The 26,572-nt window shown below is 45.7% G+C and overlaps 1 protein-coding gene across 1 annotated transcript; it reads left to right on the top strand.

The window, feature by feature from the left end:
* Nucleotides 1–539: 539 nt before the first annotated feature.
* Nucleotides 540–3,698, top strand: LOC124708514. The gene is made up of 4 exons (XM_047240199.1): nt 540–640; nt 818–2,139; nt 2,784–2,936; nt 3,026–3,698. The coding sequence occupies exons 2-4, from the start codon at nt 835–837 to the stop codon at nt 3,200–3,202; spliced, it is 1,635 nt and encodes a 544-aa protein (XP_047096155.1). The 5' UTR covers nt 540–640; nt 818–834; the 3' UTR covers nt 3,203–3,698.
* The last annotated feature ends 22,874 nt before the right edge of the window (nt 3,699–26,572 follow it).

Here is a 26,572-nt window from a genome sequence, read left to right as displayed (position 1 = left end):
GTATGGAAGTGTGGGAGGCAGCACATGTGAGTTCGGAGTCTTACCTTTCAAGGTGAAAATCCAAGGTTTGGCCTTAACTGGTTGTGCCTGGCAATGTCCTTGTTGAAGGCATTGTTTTGAGAGCGAAGACTATCTTCAGGGTGAAAACCTAAGATCTTTGATCGGGCGACGGCAGTGCTGGTGCACTGTTCCCTTTTTGGAGGCGTCGCTTTTGAAGAGTCTGATATCCAGGTGTTGTCTTGGTGGTGGTTGTATTACTGTTGCTAGGGTTGTGATACTGTAGCAGGACTTTTATTTCTTAGTTTTCTTTTTCTCTTTTTTGGTTGTGTGCATTCGTAATGTTTTAGAGCATTGCGTTGTTGCAGAGGCTTCCTTCGATATTAATATATTCTCTTTATCGAAAAAATATTAGTTGCCTCTAATATTGATTGATGTATCTAGACATATTTTAGTTTTAAATGCATCCATCCATTTGCATCCCGCCCCTTTAAATACTCCTGAACTCTTTACCGGCCCAATTGTCGTCTCACCTTTCCATTTCGAGTCTTTCTTCCCCTTTGCTCTGCGTGCACCAAAAGCAGCAGCAGCAAGAGGCCGAGAGCCCGTCCCTCGATTTCATTCAGCCAGTCTCCACCAATCCGTAAGTTCCCTTCCTCCTCTCCGCTACCCGCCATGCGAGGGATCGTCCCGAGTTCTTGTTCCTGATCGCGAATTCGTTCGTCGATATGCAGCATCCCTAGCTCTTCTTGGTTTCTTGCTGCGTTTGCGAATATTTTGGTTTCCCGTGGTGGTGATGTTGATCCCGTTGTCCGTGCAGGGAACCTGTTCGATAAAATGCTTCAGGGGGGCGAAGGGCGGGGGCCGCCGAGCGACGGGACAGCGGGGACTTCCGACGGGGACGGCGAGGGCGGCGGCAGCGGAGGCGGTGACCGTGGCCGCGACCGCATCAGCGACCTCCCAGACAAGATGCGCCACCATATCTTTTCCTTCATGCCTGCGTGGGAGGTGGTCCGCACGAGCATGCTCTCGAGGCGGTGGCGCCACATCTGGGCCTCCGCGCCGTGCCTCGACATCCACTATCCGTGCGGCTGCGTCGACGGCCCCGGCGCCGGCCAGGATTGGTACGCCCAGTTCGTCAAGCACCTGCTTCTCAAGCGGAGTTTGTTCGAGCCGCTGGACACGCTCCGGCTGCATTGGAACCACGACGACGCCAACACGTGGATCGAGCATGCTCTCAGACGCAACGCGAGACATATCGAGCTATCCGGTGATCAGCATCGACCAAGGCTGCGACCCAAGTACTGGATCTTCCTTTATGGCAACCTCAAGATCTTGCATCTCAGCCACTTGGAAATGAACAACAACCCCCTCTCGCAGCTCTGTTCTAGGTGCACCTCTTTGGAGGAACTAGAGCTCAAGAACGTCTACATATATGCCTCGCACATTCGATCAACCTCACTCAAGCGTTTGACTATGGTCAGATGCGTCAACCGTTGCGGCCTCTCTGTTGATGCTCCGAACCTTGTTTTGCTGCGCTGCATCAGACCTCACAATTTTGTTCCTCGGATCGTGGACTCGTCGTACCTGTTGACAGCCACTATCATGCTTGACGACACTTGCTTGACGTCTCGTGTTGTCCCTTGCCGCAGCTGTGCGAATGATGAGGACCCTGTGCACGGTGAATCTCAGTCTGCATCTGATGATAGTAGGCCTGAAGGTTCTGATTCTGAGGACCCTGGGCACAGTGAATCTCAATCTGCATCTGATGATAGTAGGCCTGAAGGTTCTGATGCTGAGGACCTTGGACACAGTGAATCTCAATCTGCATCTGATGATAGTAGGCCTGAAGGTTCTGATGCTGAGGACCTTGGGCACAGTGAATCTCAACCTGAACCTGATGATAATAGGTCTGCAGATGCTGACGACCTTCGGGACACTGAATCTCAATCTGAACCTGCTGATGATAGCTCTGCCGTATCAGGTGCTGAGCACCCGGACAACAATGACGATGACGCTGAGATTGCAGATGTGTATTCAAGTGAGGATGACTGCTACGGAACTCCAACTCGTGGTGGCCATGGTATTCTTCGCAGCCTCTCCAATGTGATAACATTGAACTTGAGAGCACACTATGGGCAGGTACTTTTCATGTCACTGATACTATGGCCTTCTCGTTTTCTTATGCTTTGTGCAGTGTATGATTATATGCATGGGAAGGGACTACAGACGTAGCTAGAGCTTTGTCTTGAAATCTGCGCGAAGAACTTTTTCGTATTTCTTCTGGTCGTGAATTTCTTAATTAAGTTATTGTGAATCGGTTTAGATGTAGGGAAGAGCTGTAAGACTGTTTATTATTATTGATATATTCTATTGCTGACCACTCAAATAACATGCTTTATCAGGTTTCTATGTTGATATCAGTTCTCTAATGTGCATAAAGAGGTTCATTTTACTAGTGGGTCATTCCAATGGACAGTTCTCACCCAGGAGAATATTTTAATTAGCTATACTACTGCAAAAAAGCATTGAAATTAATATTCATAGTCTTCAACTCTTAATATCCAATCCCTACAAAGGTTTCAACCACTAGTGTGTGGTATATGGAACTTAACTTACGGTTTGATGTTGTATGATATCATATATGGGGAGTGCCTTATTAGAACTTCTTTTTGCAAATGTGCCATATTAGAACTAGCATGCTTTGTTAACTTTTAGTCGGTAGAGCTAGTTTGTGCCCTACATGTCAGTGGACCATCAGTACTCACTCCAATATTAATGCGCAGCTTCTGCTATTCAATGAAATTAAGAACTGCCCTGAGTTCAGAAACCTGAGGACTCTATCGCTTGGTGAATGGTGCACAGATCCCGGCTTTGATTCATTGTCAACCATGCTGGGGAAATCGCCCAACTTAGAGAACCTTTTTATTCACCTCCTGGTACGTACAATGTATTACTTGATGAATGTTTGCTACAAGGGCTTAAGCATGTGGCCGATCCTTTAAACCAGCTCATTGTTCTATACAAGGCCTACAGCAATCCAAGAGAAAGATCATTTACTTGCAACAACCTGAGGGTGAAGATCTCATATTCAATGAGCGATGGCAGACTGGCCCATCAGTTGGAAACCTTCTTATGCGCCAATTATGGTTCAAGGGAGAAGCGCAAGGTGCAGGACGAAGCTGCCAATAGTCCAGCGAAGTAAGGTGTGGCTTGCATAGTGCATACTGCTTCTAAATGACGACCAGCTTGTTGCTGTCCTACCATGTCAGTAAGTGTTTTTTTTTTTCGAAACGAGGCAACCGTGTCGGTAAGTGTGACCTTGGGGTAAATTGCAGCCGGGACGCCATTGATCAGATGGCAGACACAGTAAATGGCAGATTTTTGTCAGGTGCATCGCGCCGTCGAGTTCTTAATGCTGGTAAATCAGTACATGTGTTTGTTGTGTTCCATGTAGATGTTAGATCAAAATGTATAGTGACTCTGAAGCCCGTGGTATCCTCTGCAGTCCTCCTAGGAAGAGCACTGCACGGATTGATTTGGCACCTGGTGAGCCTGGATCCGCACTCTGAGTTCCTCAATGCTGTTGGTGTTTGTGAGTTGTGACTAGGTAGGATGGTTGGTTAACTGAGTTTCTGGGATTTGACCGGCAAAAGTCTGTAAAACTCTTGTGCATTTGCTATCAATCAGATTTTGAATCAGAGATACCTCGATCGCATTTCATTTCTGTCAAACGTGTATACTGGAGGTCATGAAAAATGTAGAAGTAACAGGTATATATGGATTGAGTTAGCATATTGTCAAACAGATAGCCACTGTGAGAAGTGCTTGTCCAAGGGCCGAAACAGGTGTAAAATGGAGGGTCAACCTGTCGGCTCAAGATGGGTCTTAATTAAAAACGAGCAAGTTGTATGCAGTTGCTCCCCCGAGTATTGGTTGATGGCATACACGATCGATTACAATAGTTGGGAAGAAAGGAACATCGATGTAAGCCGGGCAAAGAAGACCAAATTAAGCATTTCCTTCCTCGTCAGGCCTTGTTTACTCCTGGGGTATTTCCATCCCCTGGGGGTTTGGGGATGAGAGAGGATTGGCTGAAAACCCCTGTTTCACCAAATCCCCATCTTTCCCCTAATTTCCCCTTATTTCCCCACACCCTCCCCCACAGCCTTTAGTTACTTTGTTTTTAGGGATGAGGGGGGATATGAGAGGATTGTGATCAGATAATAAAAACTCAATCTTTGCATCCCAAGAAGATGGACAATCACTAAATTAAAAACTTCGGCTTTAACATAAACTTCGTGTCATGCAAATTTGTCATGCGATTTTCTCAAACAAGAAAACACATATAAATAAATGCTCGACCCAACAGATGAGCAACCGTCGCCATAAACTTATTGTCATACAGTTTGAGAAATGTTAGAAGTCATGTCGTGCTCGCCGCCGAACGCCGGAAACCACGCCGCCGCCACCAAAGGACCTCCGGCTACAAATACACGCAGAGGTAAAATTTAGTACTGATACATCACTTACAGATAGTTCAAATGTACAGTGACTGCAACTAGGGAGCATCCTTATAATTTACATACACGCCAAAAGTTGGCTTCAGCGCACAGATCATGTCGAACTCATGCTATTCACCGGTCGAAAACCATTCAAATGATATTGCACATCATAGCCAAAATGGTCTACCAGTGGTCAAATAAGATGCAAAAATGCTCAAGGCCAGACAAGAAGAGAGACCCAGCTACAACAGTCAACCTACGCTATCCTTGTAGTCATGAACGGATCTAATACAGAGCATTTTCGAATACATTGCATGTCAAACACAGGAAGGTAAAATGGTACAATGAGAGAATAATGCAGCATCCTTCTAATTTTCTAGTGCTGCCTTGAGTTCAAAGGATAAAAGGAGTTCCTGCGTGTGAAATTTTGTTGCAACTGTATCCTACTCCAGTTTTGTTATAGAGAATGGTAGACTGCTAGTGTAAAGCTCGTTTGATTTTTTTTTAAAAAACTTTACACATATAACGTTGACATACTTGGTTGCTGAACACACTACGCCTAGCTTGAAAATTGCATATAGCACGAAGCGAGATCAAGAACACTAAACGATAACAGGGCTCAAACAAAGATAGATAATATTAAGAGGAACATATGACTGTTTTAAGAAGGTTAACATACTTTGTGTATTCATTGTACCACTAAAATAATAGAAATTAAAGGCGGACAATAAGAATACAAGAGCTAGATTGCATGGTTTCAAATCAAGTATAGGTTGTAAATATGATTCATACCAAAAACAGGCGTTCTCACAAGTTCCCAAGATGGAGGTGGTTGATCTAATCCAAAAATAGGCCAAGGTGCAGGTATCTATCAAAAAAATACATTAAATTTGATGTATGAGACGAACCTACTGCAAAATCTGAATTCATCTAGAATAAATTGGTCTCTCTGCCTATTTTGAACTCAAGTATGCAGGCATCAAATTACTGTCAGCAACTACACCATGCTTATAGCATTATCATTCAAGCAGCTCCTATGCCTATAGCATTATCATTCAACAAGCAAGAGTGAAAAGAATCTGTCAAGTGTAAAGAAACTTTGTTTCCTGAATACAAAAACGTTTGTAAATTATCTCAACACAAGCACAGGTTCAAGCTCTGCTGGTTCGTAAAATACACATTTCTATTTGCTTAGAAACGAAATTGGTACCAAGCAGTGTTACAGTAGACAATAGCTAATGTATTAGATAAATGATACACTGTGTTGAGACAATATGGCTATGGATAAAGTTGAACACACACACCAGAATCATGCCTAGACACTCAACAAATACAAGCTGTCACACTTCTTGGAATTCAGCATATATATACACAACATTCCTTGCATAACAACACCAAGCTAGAATTTTCCTCAAACATATAAATTAGTACTACATCTTTACATCTCAACTATGAGAAAAGGGGGATAAAGGGTTATTTCAAATCCAATCATGCCCACGTTCGCCGGACCCAAGGGGCCAGCGCCACCACCTACCTTCAGATTTATCCCCCTTTTCTCATAGTTGAGATGTAAAGATGTAGTACTAATTTATATGTTTGAGGAAAATTCTAGCTTGCTGTTGTTATGCAAGGAATGTTGTGTATATATGCTGAATTCCAAGAAGTGTGACAGCTTGTATTTGTTGAGTGTCTAGGCATGATTCTGGTGTGTGTGTTCAACTTTATCCATGGTCATATTGTCTCAACACAGTGTATCATTTATCTAATACATTAGCTATTGTCTACTGTAACACTGCTTGGTACCAATTTCGTTTCTAAGCAAACAGAAATGTGTATTTTACGAACCAGCAGAGCTTGAATCTGTGCTTGTGTTGAGATAATTTACAAACGTTTTTGTATTCAGGAAACAAAGTTTCTTTACACTTGGCAGATTCTTTTCACTCTTGCTTGTTGAATGATAATGCTATAGGCGTAGGAGCTGCTTGAATGATAATGCTATAAGCATGGTGTAGTTGCTGACAGTAATTTGATGCCTGCATACTTGAGTTCAAAATAGGCAGGGAGACCAATTTATTCTAGATGAATTCAGATTTTGCAGTAGGTTAGTCTCATACATCAAATTTAATGTATTTTTTTGATAGATACCTGCACCTTGGCTTATTTTTGGATTGGATCAACCACCTCCATCTTGGAAACTTGTGAGAACGCCTGTTTTTGGTATGAATCATATTTACTACCTATACTTGATTTGAAACCATGCAATCTAGCTCTTGTATTCTTATTGTCCGCCTTTAACTTCTATTATTTTAGTGCTGCAATGAATACACAAAGTATGTTAACCTTCTTAAAACAGTCATATGTTCCTCTTAATATTATCTATCTTTGTTTGAGCCCTGTTATCGTTTAGTGTTCTTGATCTCGCTTCGTGTTATATGTAATATATTTTATTTTCAAGATAGGCGTAGTGTGTTCAGCAACCAAGTATGTTAATGTTATATGTGTAAAGTTTTTTTAAAAAAAAATCAAATGAGCTTTACACTAGCAGTCTACCATTCTCTATAACAAAACTGGAGTAGGATACAGTTGCAACAAAATTTCACACGCAGGAACTCCTTTTATCCTTTGAACTCAAGGCAGCACTAGAAAATTAGAAGGATGCTGCATTATTCTCTTATTGTACCATTTTACCTTCCTGTGTTTAACATGCAATGTATTCGAAAATGCTTTGTATTAGATTCGTTCATGACTACAAGGATTGCGTAGGTTGACTGTTGTAGTCTGGGTCTCTCTTCTTGTCTGGCGTTTAGCATTTTTGCATCTTATTTGACCACTGGTAGACCATTTTGGCTATGATGTGCAATATCATTTGAATGGTTTTCGACCGGTGAATAGCATGAGTTCGACATGAATCTGTGCGTTGAAGCCAACTTTTGGCGTGTATGTAAATTATAAGGATGCTCTCTAGTTGCAGTCACTGTACATTTGAACCATCTGTAAGTGATGTATCAGTACTAAATTTTACCTCTGCGTGTATTTGTAGCTGGAGGTCCTTTGGTGGCGGCGGCGTGGTTTCCGGCGTTCGGCGGCGAGCACGACATGACTTCTAATGTTCTGTCAAACTGTACGACAATAAGTTTATGGCGACGGTTGCTCATCTGTTGGGTCGAGCATTTATTTATATGTGTTTTCTTGTTTGAGAAAATCGCATGATAAATTTGCATGACACGAAGTTTATGTTAAAGCCGAAGTTTTTAATTTAGTGATTGTCCATCTTCTTGGGATGCAAAGATTGAGTTTTTATTATCTGATCACAATCCTCTCATATCCCCTCTCATCCCTAAAAACAAAGTAACTAGAGGGGGAGGGTGTGGGGAAATAAGGAGAAATTAGGGGAAAGATGGGGATTTGGTGAAACAGGGGTTTTCACCCAATCCCCTCTCATCCTAAACCCCCAGGGGATGGAAATACCCCAGAAGTAAACAAGGTCTTAGCGGAGCGATTTCAGTCTTTGTAGACTCTGGCAGGTGATTTCTGCTTACTCGTCTAGTCTTCTTTACACCTCACTGTTTTATGGTTCTGTGCATCGGTAGGTCAGCTATCTTCTGCACACAAAAAACACCGGATTGACTGTACGGATTTTGCTTATTTGTGTTCAGAGAAAAAGAAACTTAGGAATCAATTGGGATGACACTTCATTTCAGATAAATAGTGCTTAGACTGACTATATGTGATTTGGAGAGTAGTACAACTCATCAAATATAATTTATATTTTTACAGGACAAAAACGCACTGTCCATTCCAAAACTGCAACTTTCGATTAGAAATTAATGCTCCAATTGAATTCTGTTTGCTCCCTCCGCCCCATAATATAAGATGTTATAACAACCTGCTAACTAATATATTGATTGTAATAATATCTTATATTGTGGGAAGAAGGGAGTATATTTTTAGCTACTCTCTAAGAGGCATGCTCATGTGGTTTTATTGTAGGTACCTTTTGTAACTGGGGACGTCACTGCCTCGGTGGCCTACACTTTTTTCATGGCTATGAGCCAGTGATGCTGGGACCCGAACTCACAGGTGGTCAAACCACACAAATCGATCCATCGGTTCATGCTGGCAAAAGGCGAAGATCAAAGTCCAAGGTGTGGAAGGAGTTTACCCCGCTGTTTAGTGGTCAGAACGCAGAGTGTAAACATTGTCGAAGGCAGCTTAGCTCAGAGAGTTCGGAACAAGTCATTTGTCCCAGCATCTGGAGAGTGTTAGACAATGTAGTTTGTATTCTATGTAACAAACTCTGTAAACCGACCTTGTGTCCTCATATAAATAGAACATCACCCCTATCTCGGAAATCATCCGAGTAGGGCTTCTCTCCTACCTGATCTCACGTTTTACATGGTATCAGGCCGGCCTCTTCGCCGACAAAACTGATTGCCTCCAAACCCTAGATCAAACCGTCCGCCGCCACCGCCGTTCCAAGCTCCCTGATGGCGTCTTCTTCCAGCGCCCCGATGATCCACCTTGGCAACCCGCCGACTGACAAGTTGACGCGGGCCAACTTCCCTGGATGGCGTGCTCAGGTCCTACCGGCAATCCGCAGGGCTCGCCAGCTCGGTCTCCTTGACGGCACCGACACGGCTCCCCCTGAGACATTGCTGGTCTCCCCGGCGGACGATGCCACCGACAAGTCACCGAAGACGGTGCCCAACCCAGCCTATGATGCTTGGATCTGTCGGGATCAAACAGTTCTCAGCTACCTCCTCCAATCGCTCTCCTCTGAGGTTTTACCTCATGTACATCGGATTGAGCACGCCGCCGGAGTATGGCAGACCCTTGAGGAGATGTTCGCCTCTCAATGCGAAGCCAAGGTCACGAACCTCCGCATCGCTCTGGCCAACACGAAGAAGCTCAACATGCCCACGCTGGCATACCTCACCAAGATGCAGGGCATAGTCGATGAACTTGCCGCTGCTGGCTGCACGGTCTCCACCAGAGAGCACGTCTCCTTCATCCTCGCAGGTCTTGGCGCCCCCTACAACGCGCTTGTGGCTGCCCTTGGCGTTGTCACGACGCCCATCACTCTCAGCCACCTCTATGCGCAGCTGAACGCCTACGAGCAGCGTCAGGAGCTTCTCAACGGCTCCACCGACACCGACTTCGACACTTCTGCTAACCTCGCAAATCGCCAGCGACGGGGCCGCTTCTCCTCTCGTCATCGCGACCGTGGTGATCGCGGTGACCGCGGGGAACGTCGTGATTATCGGCGCCAGGACCGGCGTGACGATCGCGGCTCTACTCAAGGCCGTGGCGGTGGCCGTGCTCCTCCAGGAGGGCGGCGTGGTCGTGGACGAGGACGCCGCCGTACTACACCGTGTGTCGACGTCATCTGTCAGATATGCAACAAGGAGGGTCACCCGGCCAAGGCTTGCTGGTGGCGGTTCGAAGATGATGATGATGACTCTGCTGATGACAAAGAGGCTCATGCTGCCTCTTACGGGGTAGACACTAATTGGTACTCCGATACTGGTGCAACAAATCACATCACTAGCGAGTTCCAAAATTTGACAGTTCGGGACAAGTATCAAGGACATGATCGTGTGAACACGGCTAGTGGTCAAGGTATGGAAATTTCCCATGTTGGTCACTCTTTAGTTCGCACTCCTACTCAGAATTTTCGTCTTCGCAATATACTTCATGTCCCACATGCTTCCAAAAATTTACTATCTGTCCATCGCTTCACATACGATAACGGTGTCTGCATAGAATTTCACCCCTTCTTTTTCTTGATCAAGGATCAGGTCACGCGGCGCATCATACATAGAGGGAGGTGTGTCGGAGGACTTTATCCACTCATATCATCCTTGGTGTCCTCCAACCAATCTCAGAAGCATGCCTTTGCCGTCTCCAAGCCCTCATACTCAAAGTGGCATAGTCGCCTTGGTCATCCATCTTTAGCTATAGTTACAAGAATTATTAGCAAGAATAAGTTACCTTTTGTTAGGGAGTCTACTATTGAGTCGGTTTGTGACTCATGTCAACGTGCCAAGAGTCATCAACTTCCATATCCTGTGTCCTCCAGTGTATCTACTGCACCTCTACAATTAGTTTTCTCTGATGTATGGGGTCCTGCTCCCACCTCTGTTGGACGTCATGATTACTATGTTAGCTTTATTGATGATTATAGCAAGTTTACCTGGATATATTTGCTTAAGAAAAAATCTGATGCTTTTGCCGCTTTTGTGAATTTCCAAAAACTCATTGAGCGCAAACTTGATAGAAAGATTCTTGCTGTTCAATCTGATTGGGGGGGGTGAATATGAAAAACTTAATTCCCTCTTTCAATCTCAGGGCATCTCCCATCATGTTTCATGTCCCCATGCCCATCAACAAAATGGTTCTGCCGAAAGAAAACATCGACACATTGTTGAAGTTGGTCTAGCTCTTCTTGCCAATGCTCACATGCCCTTAAAATTTTGGGACGAAGCTTCTCTTACAGCCACATATCTCATAAACATGCTTCCCAGCAAGACTATTAACTATGACACACCTGTTCAACGTCTTCTTGGCACTAAACCTGAGTATGGGTCTCTACGAGTATTTGGCTGTGCATGTTGGCCTAATTTACGTCCATATAACAAGCGCAAGCTTGCTTTCCGATCTATACAATGTGTGTTTTTGGGCTATAGTCCACGTCATAAAGGTGTCAAGTGCCTCGAAGTTTCCTCAGGTCGTGTCTATATCTCTCGGGATGTGGTCTTTGATGAGGCTGTTTTCCCTTTTCAAGCCTTGCATCCAAATGCAGGTGCTCTCCTTCGGCAAGAAATTCTACTTCTAGACCCTTCACTTCAAAATTCTGATAATGGAGGTGCAATTATTGATGACTAACACATGGCTAATTTTCCTACTAATGATCCTGGTTCTAGTGTTCCTAATGTTGTGCAGGTCACACCCCGAGCTCGTGCTGAAAATTTGGGTCAAAACGGTGCTCCAGAACATACTACAGGCTCCTCTGACTCTTCTGCACTACAGGACAACAGCTCAGAACACGAGACAGATTCCCTGACGCAATCCGCATCGGGATCAGCCGGATCCTCCTCGGATCATGCGCATGACAGTCCTGGCAGCCCAGGCAGCGCGTCAGCGCGCTCTCCCGCCAGTGCGGCTGCACGTGGCGCGACTTCCCCGCCTGCCCACCCTGGTCCCCGCGCCCCCGGATCTTCTGCGGCGCATTCGAGCTCCCAGACGCTGTCCTCATCTGCGACCATGCACACCGGATCACCTGCCGCGTCCCCTGCTCGGACAGAGGAGACAGGGCCCAGCTCTGCACATGCACCTGAGCAGCCCAGCTCCAGTCCTACTGCACCGGGATCTTCTGCTCCGCCTCGGCGTGAGCCCGCTGCTGCTGGAACTCGTCCTGTTACCCGTGCGTCGAAGGGAATAAAAAAAACCAAGCAGTATACTGATGGCACGGTTCGATGGGGTCTATCTGCTGTTACAAAGGAGCCGGCTACTCTTCAATTAGCCCTAGGTGATCCAAATTGGTCCAATGCAATGAATGAAGAGTATAGTGCTCTCATGAAAAATAAGACATGGTGGCTTGTTCCTCCACATACAGCCACCAATGTTATTGATTGTCGATGGATATATAAAGTTAAGCGCAAGGCAGATGGTTCTATAGATAGATACAAAGCTCGTCTTGTTGCCAAGGGTTTCAAGCAACGCTATGGTATTGATTATGAAGACACTTTCAGTCCTGTTGTTAAAATAGCAACTGTTCGACTTGTCTTGGCTATTTCAGTATCTAGGGGATGGAGTTTGCGACAGTTGGATGTCAAGAACGCGTTCCTTCATGGTGTTCTCGAAGAGGAAGTCTATATGCGACAACCACCTGGATATGAAGACAGGGGGAGAATGAACTATGTGTGCAAACTTGACAAGGCACTTTATGGACTAAAACAGGCTCCTCGAGCATGGTACTCTCGATTAAGTGCTCAGTTAATTGCCTTTGGCTTCTTTGCTTCTAAGTCTGATACTTCCTTGTTCATCTATCGCAAGTCACATGTCACCATCTTTATGCTTATCTATGTTGATGATATCATAGTCGCCAGCTCGTCTCAAAGTGCAACTGATGCTCTTCTACGAGACTTGAGTAAAAAGTTTGCATTGAAAGACCTTGGCGATCTTCACTACTTCTTGGGAATTGAAGTGCATAAAGTAAGTGATGGCATAGTACTGAATCAAGCAAAATATGCTCAGGATGTTCTTGCTCGGGTCAATATGACAGGATGCTCCGGTGTTCCTACACCTTTGTCATCATCTGAGAAGATAACTGCACAAGATGGAGATATGTTGGGTCCTGAGGATAGTACAAATTACAGAAGTATGGTAGGTGCACTACAGTATCTCACCCTCACAAGACCAGATATTTCGTTTGCTGTGAACAAGGTTTGTCAGTATCTTCATGCTCCTACTACAGTACATTGGACTACTGCCAAACGTATTTTGAGATATGTGAGTCATACTCTGAGCTTTGGTCTTACATTCATGAAGTCAAGATCCACACTCGTTAGCGCCTTTTCTGATGCTGATTGGGCTGGTTGTGTGGATGATCGCCGCTCAACTGGAGGTTTTGCTGTGTTTTATGGACCCAATCTGATTTCATGGAGTGCCAAGAAACAAGCAACAGTATCCAGATTTAGTACAGAGGCAGAGTATAAATCTGTGGCCAATGCAACAGCAGAAGTAATCTGGGTACAGTCTTTACTTGCAGAACTTGGAGTAAAAGGGGTGCAAACACCATGTTTATGGTGTGATAATCTAGGAGCCACTTATCTGTCAGCAAACCCAGTATTTCATGCAAGAGCAAAGCACATTGAGATAGATTTTCACTTTGTTCGTGAAAGGGTGTTAAGCAAGAAGCTGAAAGTTCGGTTTATACCTTCAAAGGATCAGATTGCAGACGGGTTTACAAAACCACTTCCTGTGAAGAGCTTTACAGAGTTTAGACATAATCTCAACTTGAGTAAGTTGTGATTAAGGGAGGGTGTTAGACAATGTAGTTTGTATTCTATACGTTGTCGAGTAGTTTCTGTAACAAACTCTGTAAACCGACCTTGTGTCCTCATATAAATAGAACATCACCCCTATCTCGGAAATCATCCGAATAGGGCTTCTCTCCTACCTGATCTCACGTTTTACAAAGAGCTGCCCCGCACGACTTGGAACCAACACGAATCAGCCACACTGTTCACCTCCACAGCCTCTTGAAGAGCTCTCTAGGGCTACAACCTCAAAGCTTTGCCAGTTTCCAATCATGAGCAGTACAGGCTATAAGCACATTTTGACTGGCATCTATCCTACTTCTAGCATGATATCTCGGATCGTCAATGAAGAACAGTTTATCACTATGTTTCAGAATGAAAGGCTGAAACTTAAGGAGAACATAGCATTTGCACCCGGGGGAGTTTTCTTGTCTGTCGGAAGATGGAATCTTCAAGGGAACACTTTTATCTGTTTGACGGTGCACTTTATTGATAGAGAATGGAAGATGAATAGAAAAATCATCAGATGTTTCTGTTCAGAGGTTGTAGACGAGCCCAAATACTACATCAGCATCTTGCCCAATTGGCGAAACTTCAGGTATTCATCTACTAATCTCAGTGGTGTAGCAAAACAAACAGAGGAATATAGTCTTGAGAATAAGCTTTTGGGAATAGTGTTGCCTGAGTCACTGGATAATACAATGATATTGGACTTGGAGAGGATTCTTAGAGGAAAGAACTATCTTCTTGCCAAATGTAAGCTAATAAATATACCATGTTCGGTGAATGTGCTACATCAGCTCTTCACTTCTGTTCCGAATGACGTCATCCAGCAAACAAGTACACAATGGATTGATTACATGACATACTCTCCTCTATGGAATGAAAAATATCAACAAATTCTTTCGAGAATGTGCCTTCATAGACCCTCTTTCGGTTCCAAGATATGGTACTCGACTTTCTACCTAATGGAGGCCGTGTTGCAGTTCAATAAGACATTTCCGGATCCTATACAAATGGCCTCTGGTTGGTATCCGTCCAAACCATATTCCGAGTCACTTGAAGCAGCAGAAAGTTTCTGTCTGGTTGCAAGGCCTATTTATCATGCAATCATAGTGGAACATCCCAAGTTTTCAAATTCAATGAAGACAAGAAATCCAATTTCCCAAATTTTGGAGTTAACAAAAACTTTTCTTCACATATAGTGCTATGCATAATTGATCATGCTTTCTTGTATGCATTTGCCATGATGAGTGTTTGTTTGTGGTTCTAATGCTTAAACCCTAAACCCAAGATCATAAAAACCTAAATTGAGAGAAATAAAAGAAATGGAAAAGAATCCCATTTTCCCTCTCATACACATTTAGCCAAATTTGCAAATCATCAAACAAGGCCTCAATTGCTTGTGCCATTGTTTGTAAAACACTTATATATCAATAACACACCCTTGTGCATCAAAGAAACCCAATTCAAATCAAAGAAAAATTCAAAACCAACATACATATGATAATGGTCATTTGGCCACTTTATAATATCTTCCCCACTTTGCACCCCTGGTTTGGATTATTTCTAAACCAAACTTGGTCAACACTTGCCACCTCATCCAAGACCATGTCAAGGTGAACCACTTTGATGTTGACCACCAGTGTTGACTCTGACTAGGTTGACCGGAAAGGAGTTGACAAGATGAGACATTGAAACAAAGAGAAGATGAGCTCCAATTTGAAATCTTGCAAACCTTCTTCAAATTGACCACCACCATCACCATTCTACCTCTTTAAATATATGAATGAGATGCACCAAAAATATTTCCAAAATTCAAATAAAGATTTCATGCGGCCATATGATCGAACACTTGGCAGGCAGAATCAAATTTGAGCCACACATGCTATTACCACCAGTTTCTTGGCTAAACCAGAGACCAATCCTGCTTAAATGTGTACCTCTATATTCCCTGCATCAAACCCAGCCATTGGTTGGTTGTTTAAAGTGTGGACATGGCCAGAGCCAGCCCATGCCGAGCACCCACGCCACCTCCATGCCATCACTCGCCTCTGGCCCTCTTCCTCTCTTTTGACCATGTCCCAGAGCATCTCCAGCACCTCCTGGACACGCCCATGCCAAGCCCTGGCACGCGAGAGGCCGGCATTGGCCAGCCACGTACGTGCCCAGAACGCCCAGGACACTGCCAGCTGCGCGGTGAGCGCGCACTGGACGCGCCAGAGCGACCGCACGCGCCGCCGCAACCGTCCTCCCCTGCACCTCCACCTCTGCACACAGCATCCTCTCGCCAACGTCTACAAGCTAGACATGCTCAAACGCCCGCGCTAGCACTGCCGCCGCCGCCCGCGAATAACTTTCGCCGCCAGTACCGTCGCAGACGCGACATGAGCCTGCGTCGCCCTCTCACTTTTTCGCAGCGCCGGCTAGCCGTTGAGCATCGCCAGGATGATAGCCACCGCACGCCGTCCTTCACTTGCCCCTTCGAGCGCCGGAGACGCCGCGCCATGCTCGACTCTTCTCAGCACCCGTGGCACCCCCTCCATTCTATAAATAGAGCAGCCCCGCACTCAAACTCTTCACAACACCTCATTCTCCTCCCATCTCTGATTCTCCTCGCACCGTTTGTTAACTCAATCGTCGCTGGAGTAGCTCCAATTTGAAGCCGAAGGCCGCCGGAGCCCGGAGATCCTCGCCATCAACTGGAGCCTCCCCACGCCTCGCCGCTTGTACCAGGAGCATCGTCGTCCTCGCCAACGTCGCCGCGCACCTCGCCGTCGACCGCGGGAATGCCGGTAGGCTCTCCCACCCCCTAGGCTCGCCGCCAGAGCTTCGGCTTCTCGCCGGAGAAGACGGCGATCGTGAGCCGTCGATCTCCAATCTAATCCTACGTCCCACGCTAGCCCATACCGCTTCGGCGTTTAAACGTCGCTGACATGTGGACCCCGCCTCGTCAGATTTAATGAGAGGAAATTATTTTCTCCAAACAAGTAAATAGCAAACCAAATCAATAACTGTAATGAGAGGAAATTATTTTTCTCATAAATAGGAAAACCAAGTAAATCACCATGCTATGAATGATGTGATGCTAGAATAGGTTGGTGTGAATCTTTGGTGTGTTTAGTCTAGCATATAAGTTTGGTTTGGTGATTGTGTACCTCGTATTCGTATATAGATGCTAGTAACGAGGAATATCAAGAGGAGGAAGGCTACTCCCAGGAGGAGGAGGAAAAATTTGACCACTACCCTGCTCAAGGCAAGCTAACACTCTTGCCAAGTCCTATGTGCAAGGCTCTACAAGAGCAAGGCACCATCACACTTTATTTTATGTCTTGTCAACCTATCCCATGTTTTACTTTGCAATTACTTTGCTTATGGTATTTCAAAATTTACTTTTTGATTCATGATTCACTTGGTCTAGAGTAGAAGAAGAACACCCAAGTTAGCTTAGAGCAAATCGAAGCTAGATAGCACCCCTCATGATTAGTGGATAGTGCTAATTAAATAAAATTGACTACTCTAGATGGGAACATGTGAAATGACTTTGAAAGGTTTTAAAGATGAAGGTGACAGGAATGACTTGGTGAATTTTGATGAAAACTGATGATTGGGTTTGAATGCGATACCTTTCCAATTATACAAGTACCCCCACAATACCTGATTATGGGTAGGGCTTAACTGGAAGTTTGTGTGTCTTAGTATGGGTTCCCTCTAACAAGCATCATAGGGGTTATGCCGAGGCTGCCTCCGTTACAAGTGAAATGATGTGAATATGAGGTGAATGTACGACCCAAGCCCCGTGCGGTTCCGGGTTGACAGTTGGTTTTCACCGGGAGGCCAAGCTCATGGGGAGAGGTGCCTATACTAGGGTATATAAGTGAAAGGTTAAGGTTGATGATCCGCGCATCGAGTTACGATGATTCGGGGTTATCCTTGACGGATGTAATCAAAAGTTGTGGCACAAGAGTACAACCTCTGCAGAGTGTTAAACCTTTTCGAATAGCCGTGTCCACGGTTACGGACGATTGGAAAGGCCATACTGTTCCGTTATCAGCATCTTTGTCTTAACAAGGGATTGGTGAATTGAAGGGTGATTTGACTTGAATCAAAATTGATTGGTGGGAATGACACTAATGTTCCCACTTGAGTTAGTTAGCTAAAATGAGGAGTCTTTACTAAGTGTTTATGAACTAAACTTGGCTTTACGCAAATAAACCTAAAGCTTAGCACCCCTTATTGAAGTTGTTAAGTATTTACATTAGTATTAGGTTGCGAGTACTTTAAAGTACTCACGGCTGTGTCCCTGGCTATTCAAATGCCAGACTATGAAGAGGAGCCACGGTATCAGGATGACGGACAACAGGACGTCTACGATAACTAGGAGTATCTTCTAACGTCAAGCGTTGCCTGTGGAATAGATAGTCCACTACTACTTCGCTTCCGCTACTTATTTGTGTTGTTGAACAATCTATTTGTGTAATATTGGATCATGTGATCCATTGTTGTAAGACAAGTATGTGTTGTAATAAATGATGACTCTATGCTACTTAACTATTATGTCTCGCAAAAACAATCTTCCTGGGATTGCGATGTATGATATAATAGGCATCTGGACTTAAAAATCCGGGTGTTGACAAGTTGGTATCAGAGCCATTGTTTGACCTTAGGAGACCCTAGTTAGAATGGACGTCTGAAAAACTTAGCTTCAAATTTAATGAATTGAATAGTTACGAAAAACATATTCACACCCTTACCTTTGAGATCTTTTCAAAATGGAAAATTCATGCTCTTCCTTATAAGTTACTTAAAATTTTGAACACTTGCACTTCTCTAACTTACTCATAAAATTCCTCTACAGATGGAGCCTTTCATCCAAACCAAGGTGTACCAGCTGGGAAATGGCGGAGACATGATCTTTGAAAGGGACCTTCATGCCCTCTCAGAGTTTCTTGGACGCTCTCCTCCTGAGTTCTACGGGGGTCAAGTCAATGACCAGCCCGGAGGACAGCTGCAGTGGGTCATCATGGCCAACCTTCCCGGGAAGCCTGAGTCCCCCATGTTCGGAAGGATCCAGTTCTCTCTCAGGGAGAACAACTGGGCGGACGGACTCGCACGTGCTCTGCAGGAAGCACTCGCACGTCTGTGCGGGCAGAACTCGATGGCTATTCAAGGGGAACGCTTTGCACACCTCCCTTGGGATACCCATGAACCTGCCGTTCCACCCCGTGTTGAGGCACCATGTGGACCATCTCGACTTCATGCTGTGCGAGACTCGCATGGAGCTGGACAACTCCCACGCCTACGCCAACCACACCTACCTCCAGCTGGCTCAGCAGGCGGAGACCATCAAGGTCATCACCAAGGAGCGCAGGACTCTTCGCCGCATGAACGCGAAGAAGGACTACACCATCCACCGCCTCAAGGCCAAGATTGCCTCACTGAAGGAGATCGTCGCCACTCAGGCGGAACAGCTCCAGGAACTGGAAGGAGAAGGCGAGGGAGAAGACATCCAGGGAGATGGCTACTCCTATTGTGAGCAACGATGACGACTACGAGGAGGAGGAAGACGAAGACCTGGCCTTCCACCCCTATGAGGATGGCCATGAGCACCTGACAGCCGGGATGGATAACACCTTCCCGATCAACGTTGATGGAGAGTAGTCCCCCATGAGCACTTGCGTAGCGTGATTTGTATCGGTCCTTTGTATCAGTCCCTTGTATCGTAGAATGGTGAAAGGGTTCTTCAAACCCTCCGGTTTGTTGGTTTGTAATATTTGCTACTTTAATGATTAAGTTTGTGTGTTTAAGTTCATCATATCAAGAACTCAAGTTTTAAACTTTGTGAAACTTTATCCAAAACAAGCCATAGAAATTTCCCTCTCGTCTCATGATCTATCTCCATGTTCAGATGGCACCTCCGACTCGCAGTACCAATCAGGATGCGATGATGCAAATGCTGCAAATGTTGATGGCAGATCGAGAGGTTGAAAGAGCTGAGAGACAAGCCAACATCGCTGCCATGCAACAGATTGCACAGAATAACCAAGGCCACGGAAACCATGACCACCCTGGGTCAAAGCTGAAGAACTTCCAGAACACTAACCCACCTGTGTTCAGCAAGACGGAAGAACCCCTTGACGCTGATGATTGGCTCCAGACTATGGAGAACAATCTTGAAGTTGCCGGAGTGGAAGATAATGACAAGGTGTTGTTTGCCACCCACTACTTGGCAGGACCTGCACGAGCCTGGTGGACGAGTGCCCGCGCATTGAATGCGGGGCAAATGATGACTTGGGCAGATTTCAAGCTCAAGTTCAGCAAGTATCATGTGCCACCGGGTCTGATCAAGAAGATGAGGGACGAGTTCAGGGAACTGAAGCAAGGCCGACTGACCGTGGTAGAATACCGCGACAGATTCCTCACTCTGTCAAGGTACACCCCGGATGAGACCGACACCACCGAGAAGAGGAAGGAGCGATTCCTGAATGGACTGCATGATGAGATGCAAACCGTGCTGGTCAACATCCCTTTTGCTGACCTAGAAGCCCTTGTTGACTCCGCCATCCAGATGGAGGGGAAACTGAACCAAGCCAACGAGAACCGCAAGCGCCGCATGATGCACCAGAGTGGGCCCAGCAATATCCCCAGGTTTCGCCCTAGCTCAAGCGGAGGGTTTACCCCCAGAAACAACAAGCCCCAGATGCAGACTTCACGTCCGGGTTATCAGAACCGGAGTGGAGGAAACCCCAGGCCAGGAGGCCACCACAACAACAACAACTACAACTACAACAACAACTTCAACCGCGCTCCGCCTAGAGCCCCCAACCACAACAACAACAACTCCAACACTGCTCCAAGGACTGGGAGCAACGCTGTTCCCATCACCCCCAAGGACAAATCCACCATCACTTGTTACGAGTGCGGAGTGGTGGGGCACTACTCCAACGAGTGCCCCAAAAGACTCGCCAAGACAGCCGCCAACACCTCTGGCCCTGCTCAGCAGCAACGCCGTGTCGCCAACAGCAAGAAGTTCACCCCCAACAACCCGAACAACCGCAGCGGCCGCCTCTTTCACATGAGTGCGGAAGAAGCCCAGGAAGCCCCAGATGTCGTGCTGGGTATGTTCTCTGTTAACTCAGTACCTGCAAGAGTGCTGTTTGATTCTGGAGCATCGCATTCGTTTGTTACTGAAGATTTTGCATGCACTAGTAAGATTCAACCCATCAGTTTGAAGCATGTCATGATAGTTCAAATACTTGGTTCAACAACTAAAGCTAGAAAAATTTGCAAAGATGTGCCTATCAGAATACATGAAATCGAATTTTATGCAAATCTGATTGTTCTGGGAACAAAAGGTTTGGAAGTAGTACTGGGTATGGATTGGATGTCGAAACATCATGGACTGATTGATTGTGCCAAGAAGGCCATCACCATGACTAGTAGCACCGGAGTGTTAGTCGAGCACATATCGGAAAGACTGCCCAGAAATTTTACCTGCAACCAGAGTCTAGTCAAACCCACCTTGGATCAGATCAGGGTTGTCTGTCGATACCCCGATGTGTTTCCTGATGATCTACCCGGTATGCCCCCAGATCGGGATATCGAGTTTATCATTGAGTTAATCCCCGGAATAGGACCTATAGCCCAGAGAGCCTATAGTATGAACCCGGCAGAGTTAGTGGAACTGAAGAAGCAACTGGATGATATGTTGTTCAAAGGTCTGATTCGACCAAGTGCGTCGCCTTGGAGATCCCCGGTTTTGTTTGTGGACAAGAAGGATGGTGCCACTCGTTTATGTACGGATTACCGTAAGCTTAACGATGTCACCATCAAGAACAAGTATCCTTTGCCAAAGATAGAAGATCTGTTTGACCAGCTGACCGGTGCCAAAGTGTTCTCTAAGATTGATCTTAGGACGGGTTACCACCAACTGAAGATTCGAGCCACCGATATCCCCAAAACTGCCTTCACCACAAGATATGGATTGTATGAGTACAAGGTCATGTCCTTTGGATTGACCAATGCCCCCGCTTATTTCATAATCTCATGAATAAGATCTTTATGAACTTCCTGGATAAGTTTGTCGTTGTCTTCATCGACGACATTCTTATCTACTCCAAATCCGAAGAAGAACATGAGAAAGACTTGGAAGTGGTCCTAGATACCCTTCGGGAGCATCAGTTGTACGCCAAGTTCAGCAAGTGTGAGTTTTGGTTGAAGGAAGTAGGATTCCTGGGACACATCTTGTCTTCAGGAGGAATTTCCGTTGACCCCTCAAAGATCAAGAGCGTTGAAGAATGGAAAGCCCCAACTACTCAGACTGAAGTCTGTGCATTTCTCGGATTGGCGGGATATTACCGCCGGATCGTTGAAGGATTCTCGAGCATAGCAAGACCGATGACTCAATTACTGAAGAAGGACAAGAAGTTCGAATGGACTGACAAATGTGAAGAGAGTTTCCAACAGCTCAAGAGAAGATTGACCTCAGCCCCAATATTGATCATGCCGGACATCACCAAGCCATTTGACGTGTATTGTGATGCATCCAAGATTGGCCTTGGATGTGTGTTGATGCAAGAAGGCAAAGTAATATCTTACCTGTCAAGGCAACTGAAACAACACGAGCCGAACTATCCAACCCATGACTTAGAGCTAGCAGCCATGGTTTTAGCCCTGAAAGTGTGGCGTCATTACCTCATGGGTAATCGATGCGAGATCTATTCGGATCACAAGAGCTTGAAGTATATCTTCACCCAGAAGGAGCTGAATATGAGGCAACGCAGATGGATAGAGTTAATCAAGGATTATGATATGGAAATTCACTACCACCCCGGCAAGGCCAATGTTGTAGCAGATGCCCTGAGTAGATTGCCGTGTCAGTTGAACTCCATGATCGCAATCGAGCAACCCAGCCTGTTTCAAGAGTTTGAACAGTTTAGACTGGAGCTAGTTAGTGAAGGATTTCTAGCAAGCATTGAACTCCAACCTACCCTGATTAGTCAGATCAAGGAAGCCCAGAAGGGAAATGCTAGCATTGATGGGATCAAAGGCCAAATAGCTGCAGGAAAAGCACCGGGATTCACCGAAGATGAAGAAGGAGTGCTATGGTACAACGAACGCCTATGTGTGCCGTCAGATTCAGAGTTGAAGCAAGTTATTCTGAAGGAAGCTCATGACACCCTTTACTCCATTCATCCCGGAGGGACCAAGGTGTACCAAGATTTGAAGGAACAATTTTGGTGGCATGGAATGAAGAGAGAAATTGGAAACTACATCGCCAAGTGTGATATTTGTCAACGAGTCAAAGCAGAACATCAACGACCCGCGGGATTGCTGCAACCCCTGCAGATTCCCGAATGGAAGTGGGACTCCGTCGGAATGGACTTCATCACCGGACTGCCCAAATCTAGTAAAGGAAATGATTCTATCTGGGTAGTAGTTGATAGATTGACCAAGGTAGCCCATTTCATCCCCGTCAAGACCACCTATCAAGGACCAAGACTTGCAGAGTTATATATCTCAAGGATAGTCAGCCTGCACGGAACAACGAAGTCAATAGTGTCAGATAGAGGATCTCAATTCACCTCAAGATTCTGGCAGAAATTACATGAAGGACTCGGAACCCGGCTGAATTTCAGCACCGCCTATCACCCGCAGACTGATGGACAGACTGAACGAGTCAATCAGATACTGGAAGATATGTTGAGAGCATGTGTGCTTGAGTATGGATCTAAGTGGGAAGACTGCTTGCCTTACGCAGAATTCTCGTACAACAACAGCTATCAAGCCAGTTTGCAAATGGCCTCCTTTGAAGCCCTGTACGGAAGGAAGTGTCGTACCCCTCTGAATTGGTCGGAAGTCGGAGAGAGTCAAGTCTTTGGACCAGATATTCTTCGAGAAGCTGAAGAGAAGGTTCACAAGATCCGCGAATACCTCAAGACAGCCCAATCAAGACAGAAGAGCTACGCCGACAAGAGACGCCGAGAGATGACCTTTGAGATCGGAGATTTCGTGTATCTCAAAGTGTCCCCCCTTAAAGGAATGCAGAGATTCCAGCTTAGAGGAAAGCTTGCACCCCGATATGTTGGACCCTTCAAAGTCCTGAGTCGCCGAGGAGAAGTATCCTATCAACTGGAGTTACTGAAAGAAATGTCAACGGTACACAATGTGTTTCACATCTCGTTACTCCGGAAGTGTTTAGAAGTAGCAGAGAAGACCGAGGTTTTCAAGAACATCGATCATCGAGCTGTGGATATCAACTCAGATTTGACCTACCGAGAGGTACCTATTCGCGTCTTGGAAGAAGCTTTCAGAACCACCCGCACCAGGAGTATCAAGTTTCTGAAGATCCAATGGAGTAACCACACCGAAGAAGAAGCCACTTGGGAGAGAGAAGACTTCATGAAGACAGAGTGCCCAAATCTCTTTAGTACCTAGTTTTCTTTAAGATCTCGGGACGAGATCTTTTGTAAGGGGGAAGGGTTTGTAACATCCCAAGTTTTCAAATTCAATGAAGACAAGAAACCCAATTTCCCAAATTTTGGAGTTAACAAAAACTTTTCTTCACATATAGTGCTATGCATAATTGATCATGCTTTCTTGTATGCATTTTCCATGATGAGTGTTTGTTTGTGGTTCTAATGCTTAAACCCTAAACCCAAGATCATAAAACCCTAATTGAGAGAAATAAAAGAAATGGAAAAGAATCCCATTTTCCCTCTCATACACATTTAGCCAAATTTGCAAATCATCAAACAAGGCCTCAATTGCTTGTGCCGTTGTTTGTAAAACACTTATATATCAATAACACACCCTTGTGCATCAAAGAAACCCAATTCAAATCAAAGAAAATTCCAAAACCAACATACATATGATAATGGTCATTTGGCCACTTTATAATATCTTACCCACTTTGCACCCCTGGTTTGGATTATTTCTTAAACCAAACTTGGTCAACACTTGCCACCTCATCCAAGACCATGTCAAGGTGAACCACTTTGATGTTGACCACCAGTGTTGACTCTGACTAGGTTGACCAGAAAGGAGTTGACAAGATGAGACATTGAAACAAAGAGAAGATGAGCTCCAATTTGAAATCTTGCAAAACTTCATCATATTGACCACCACCACCACCATTCTACCTCTTTAAATATATGAATGAGATGCACCAAAAAGATTTCCAAAATTTAAATAAAAATTTCATGCGGCCATATGATCGAACATTTGGCGGGCATTATTCCAAATGTGAGTCACACATGCTAATATCCACGCGGTTTCATGCCTAAACCAGACTTCTAATATCGTGATGAATGAGCATCTCCTTCATTCCCCGCATCAAGCCCAGTCCATTGGTCTCGTTGTTTAAAGTGTAGAAATGGCGGAACCAGCCCATGTCGAGCCACGCCACGCCACCTCTATGGTCACTCTTCTCTCGGCCCTCTCTCTCACTTGACCATGTCCCGGAGCATCTCCGACAGCCTCGCTGGATCACGACCATGCCACGGCCTAGGCTCGCGACAGCACGGCATTGGCCAAGCCCCGACACGTGCCCGCAACGCCCAGAACCTGCCGACCACGCGGTGAGCGCGCACCGGACGCGCCAGCAGCGACCGCACGCGCCGACCGCATCCGTCCTCCCCCGCATCCCCACCACCGCATCGAGCACATCCTCTCGCTCAACGTCTAGCTAGCTAGACATCCTCCAACGCGCGCGCAAGCCATGCCGCCGCCGCCTCGCCGAATAACTGCGCCGTGCGTACCGCCGCGATGCATCACAAGCTCCCGAGCCATCCCTCTCACCCTTTTCGCGCGCCGGCTACGCCGTTGAGCATCGCCGATGATAGCCGCCACACGATGCCGTCCTTACACTTGCCCCTTCGTGCGCCGGAGACCGCCGCGCCATGGTCGACTCTTCCTCGGCACCCGCGGCCACCTCCTCCGTTCTATAAATAGAGCAGCCCCGCACCCCAACTCTTCACACCATCAGCTTCTCCTCCCTTCCCTGCTTCTCCTCGACCAAGTCTCACACTCAATTGACGCCGGAGTAGCTCCAATTTGAAGCCGAAGGCCGCCGGAGCCCGGAGATCCTCGCCATCGACTAGAGCCTCCCCACGCCTCGCCGTTTGTACTAGGAGCATCGTCGTCCTCGCCAACGTCGCCACGCACCTCGCCGTCGACCGCGGGAACACCGGTAGGCTCTCCCACCCCCTAGGCTCGCCGCCAGAGCTTCGGCTTCTTGCCGGAGAAGATGGCAATCGTGAGCCGTTGATCTCCAATCTAATCCTATGTCCCACGCTAGCCCATACCGCTTCGGCGTTTAAACGTCGCTGACAGGTGGACCCCGCCTCGTTAGATGGCCCACTCGCACTGGATGCGCTGTTGGGCTGGGTTGTCTGTTTAAACCGTTTTGGGCCCGTAGGCTTTTCCTGCGCGGCCCAATAATTCAAATCATGTTTAATTCGTTTCAGCTCAATTCAAATACTGCCGTCCACTTCAAATTTGAATAGTTTCAAATCTACAGCACCAAATTTAGCAAACTTTATATCTCTGGAAAGCCCATGAAATTATCTAACCAATGCCACTGGTCTCACCTCCAATTTCATAGTAGTTTTCAAACGATTAAAATGACAAGGCAGGGACTTTTACAAATTGAAACTTTAATTAAAATTCAACCATAATTGATTTTGAGTTGATTCCAACTCTCATAAATCACAAATGATGTCCTCTATTTGATTATGCAAAAAGATAACCAAGCTGTTTGTATGATCATGGACTAGATCAAAATAATGGCTACGGAGCCATTTCTAGTGCATTTAAATCTTATATTTCAAATTCTTTAAATAGTATGAGAGCTCCTCTCTCATTTAAATCTTGATCCTAGGTGATTCAATAAGAGGTAATGACCTTAGGCTAATGAACCTCTTATTTTATTACTTAGTGATTTTAAATCATTACTATGTTATTCATAAAATGCATGAGGTGTAGCACCTCATTTAAATTTATACTCCCACATAATAGATATGAAATGTT

The sequence above is a fragment of the Lolium rigidum genome, chromosome 4 (assembly GCF_022539505.1).
Source record: "Lolium rigidum isolate FL_2022 chromosome 4, APGP_CSIRO_Lrig_0.1, whole genome shotgun sequence".
Lineage (NCBI taxonomy): Eukaryota > Viridiplantae > Streptophyta > Magnoliopsida > Poales > Poaceae > Lolium > Lolium rigidum.
Note: the sequence above shows the minus strand (reverse complement) of the source record. Positions and strands in the feature narration are given on the sequence as shown.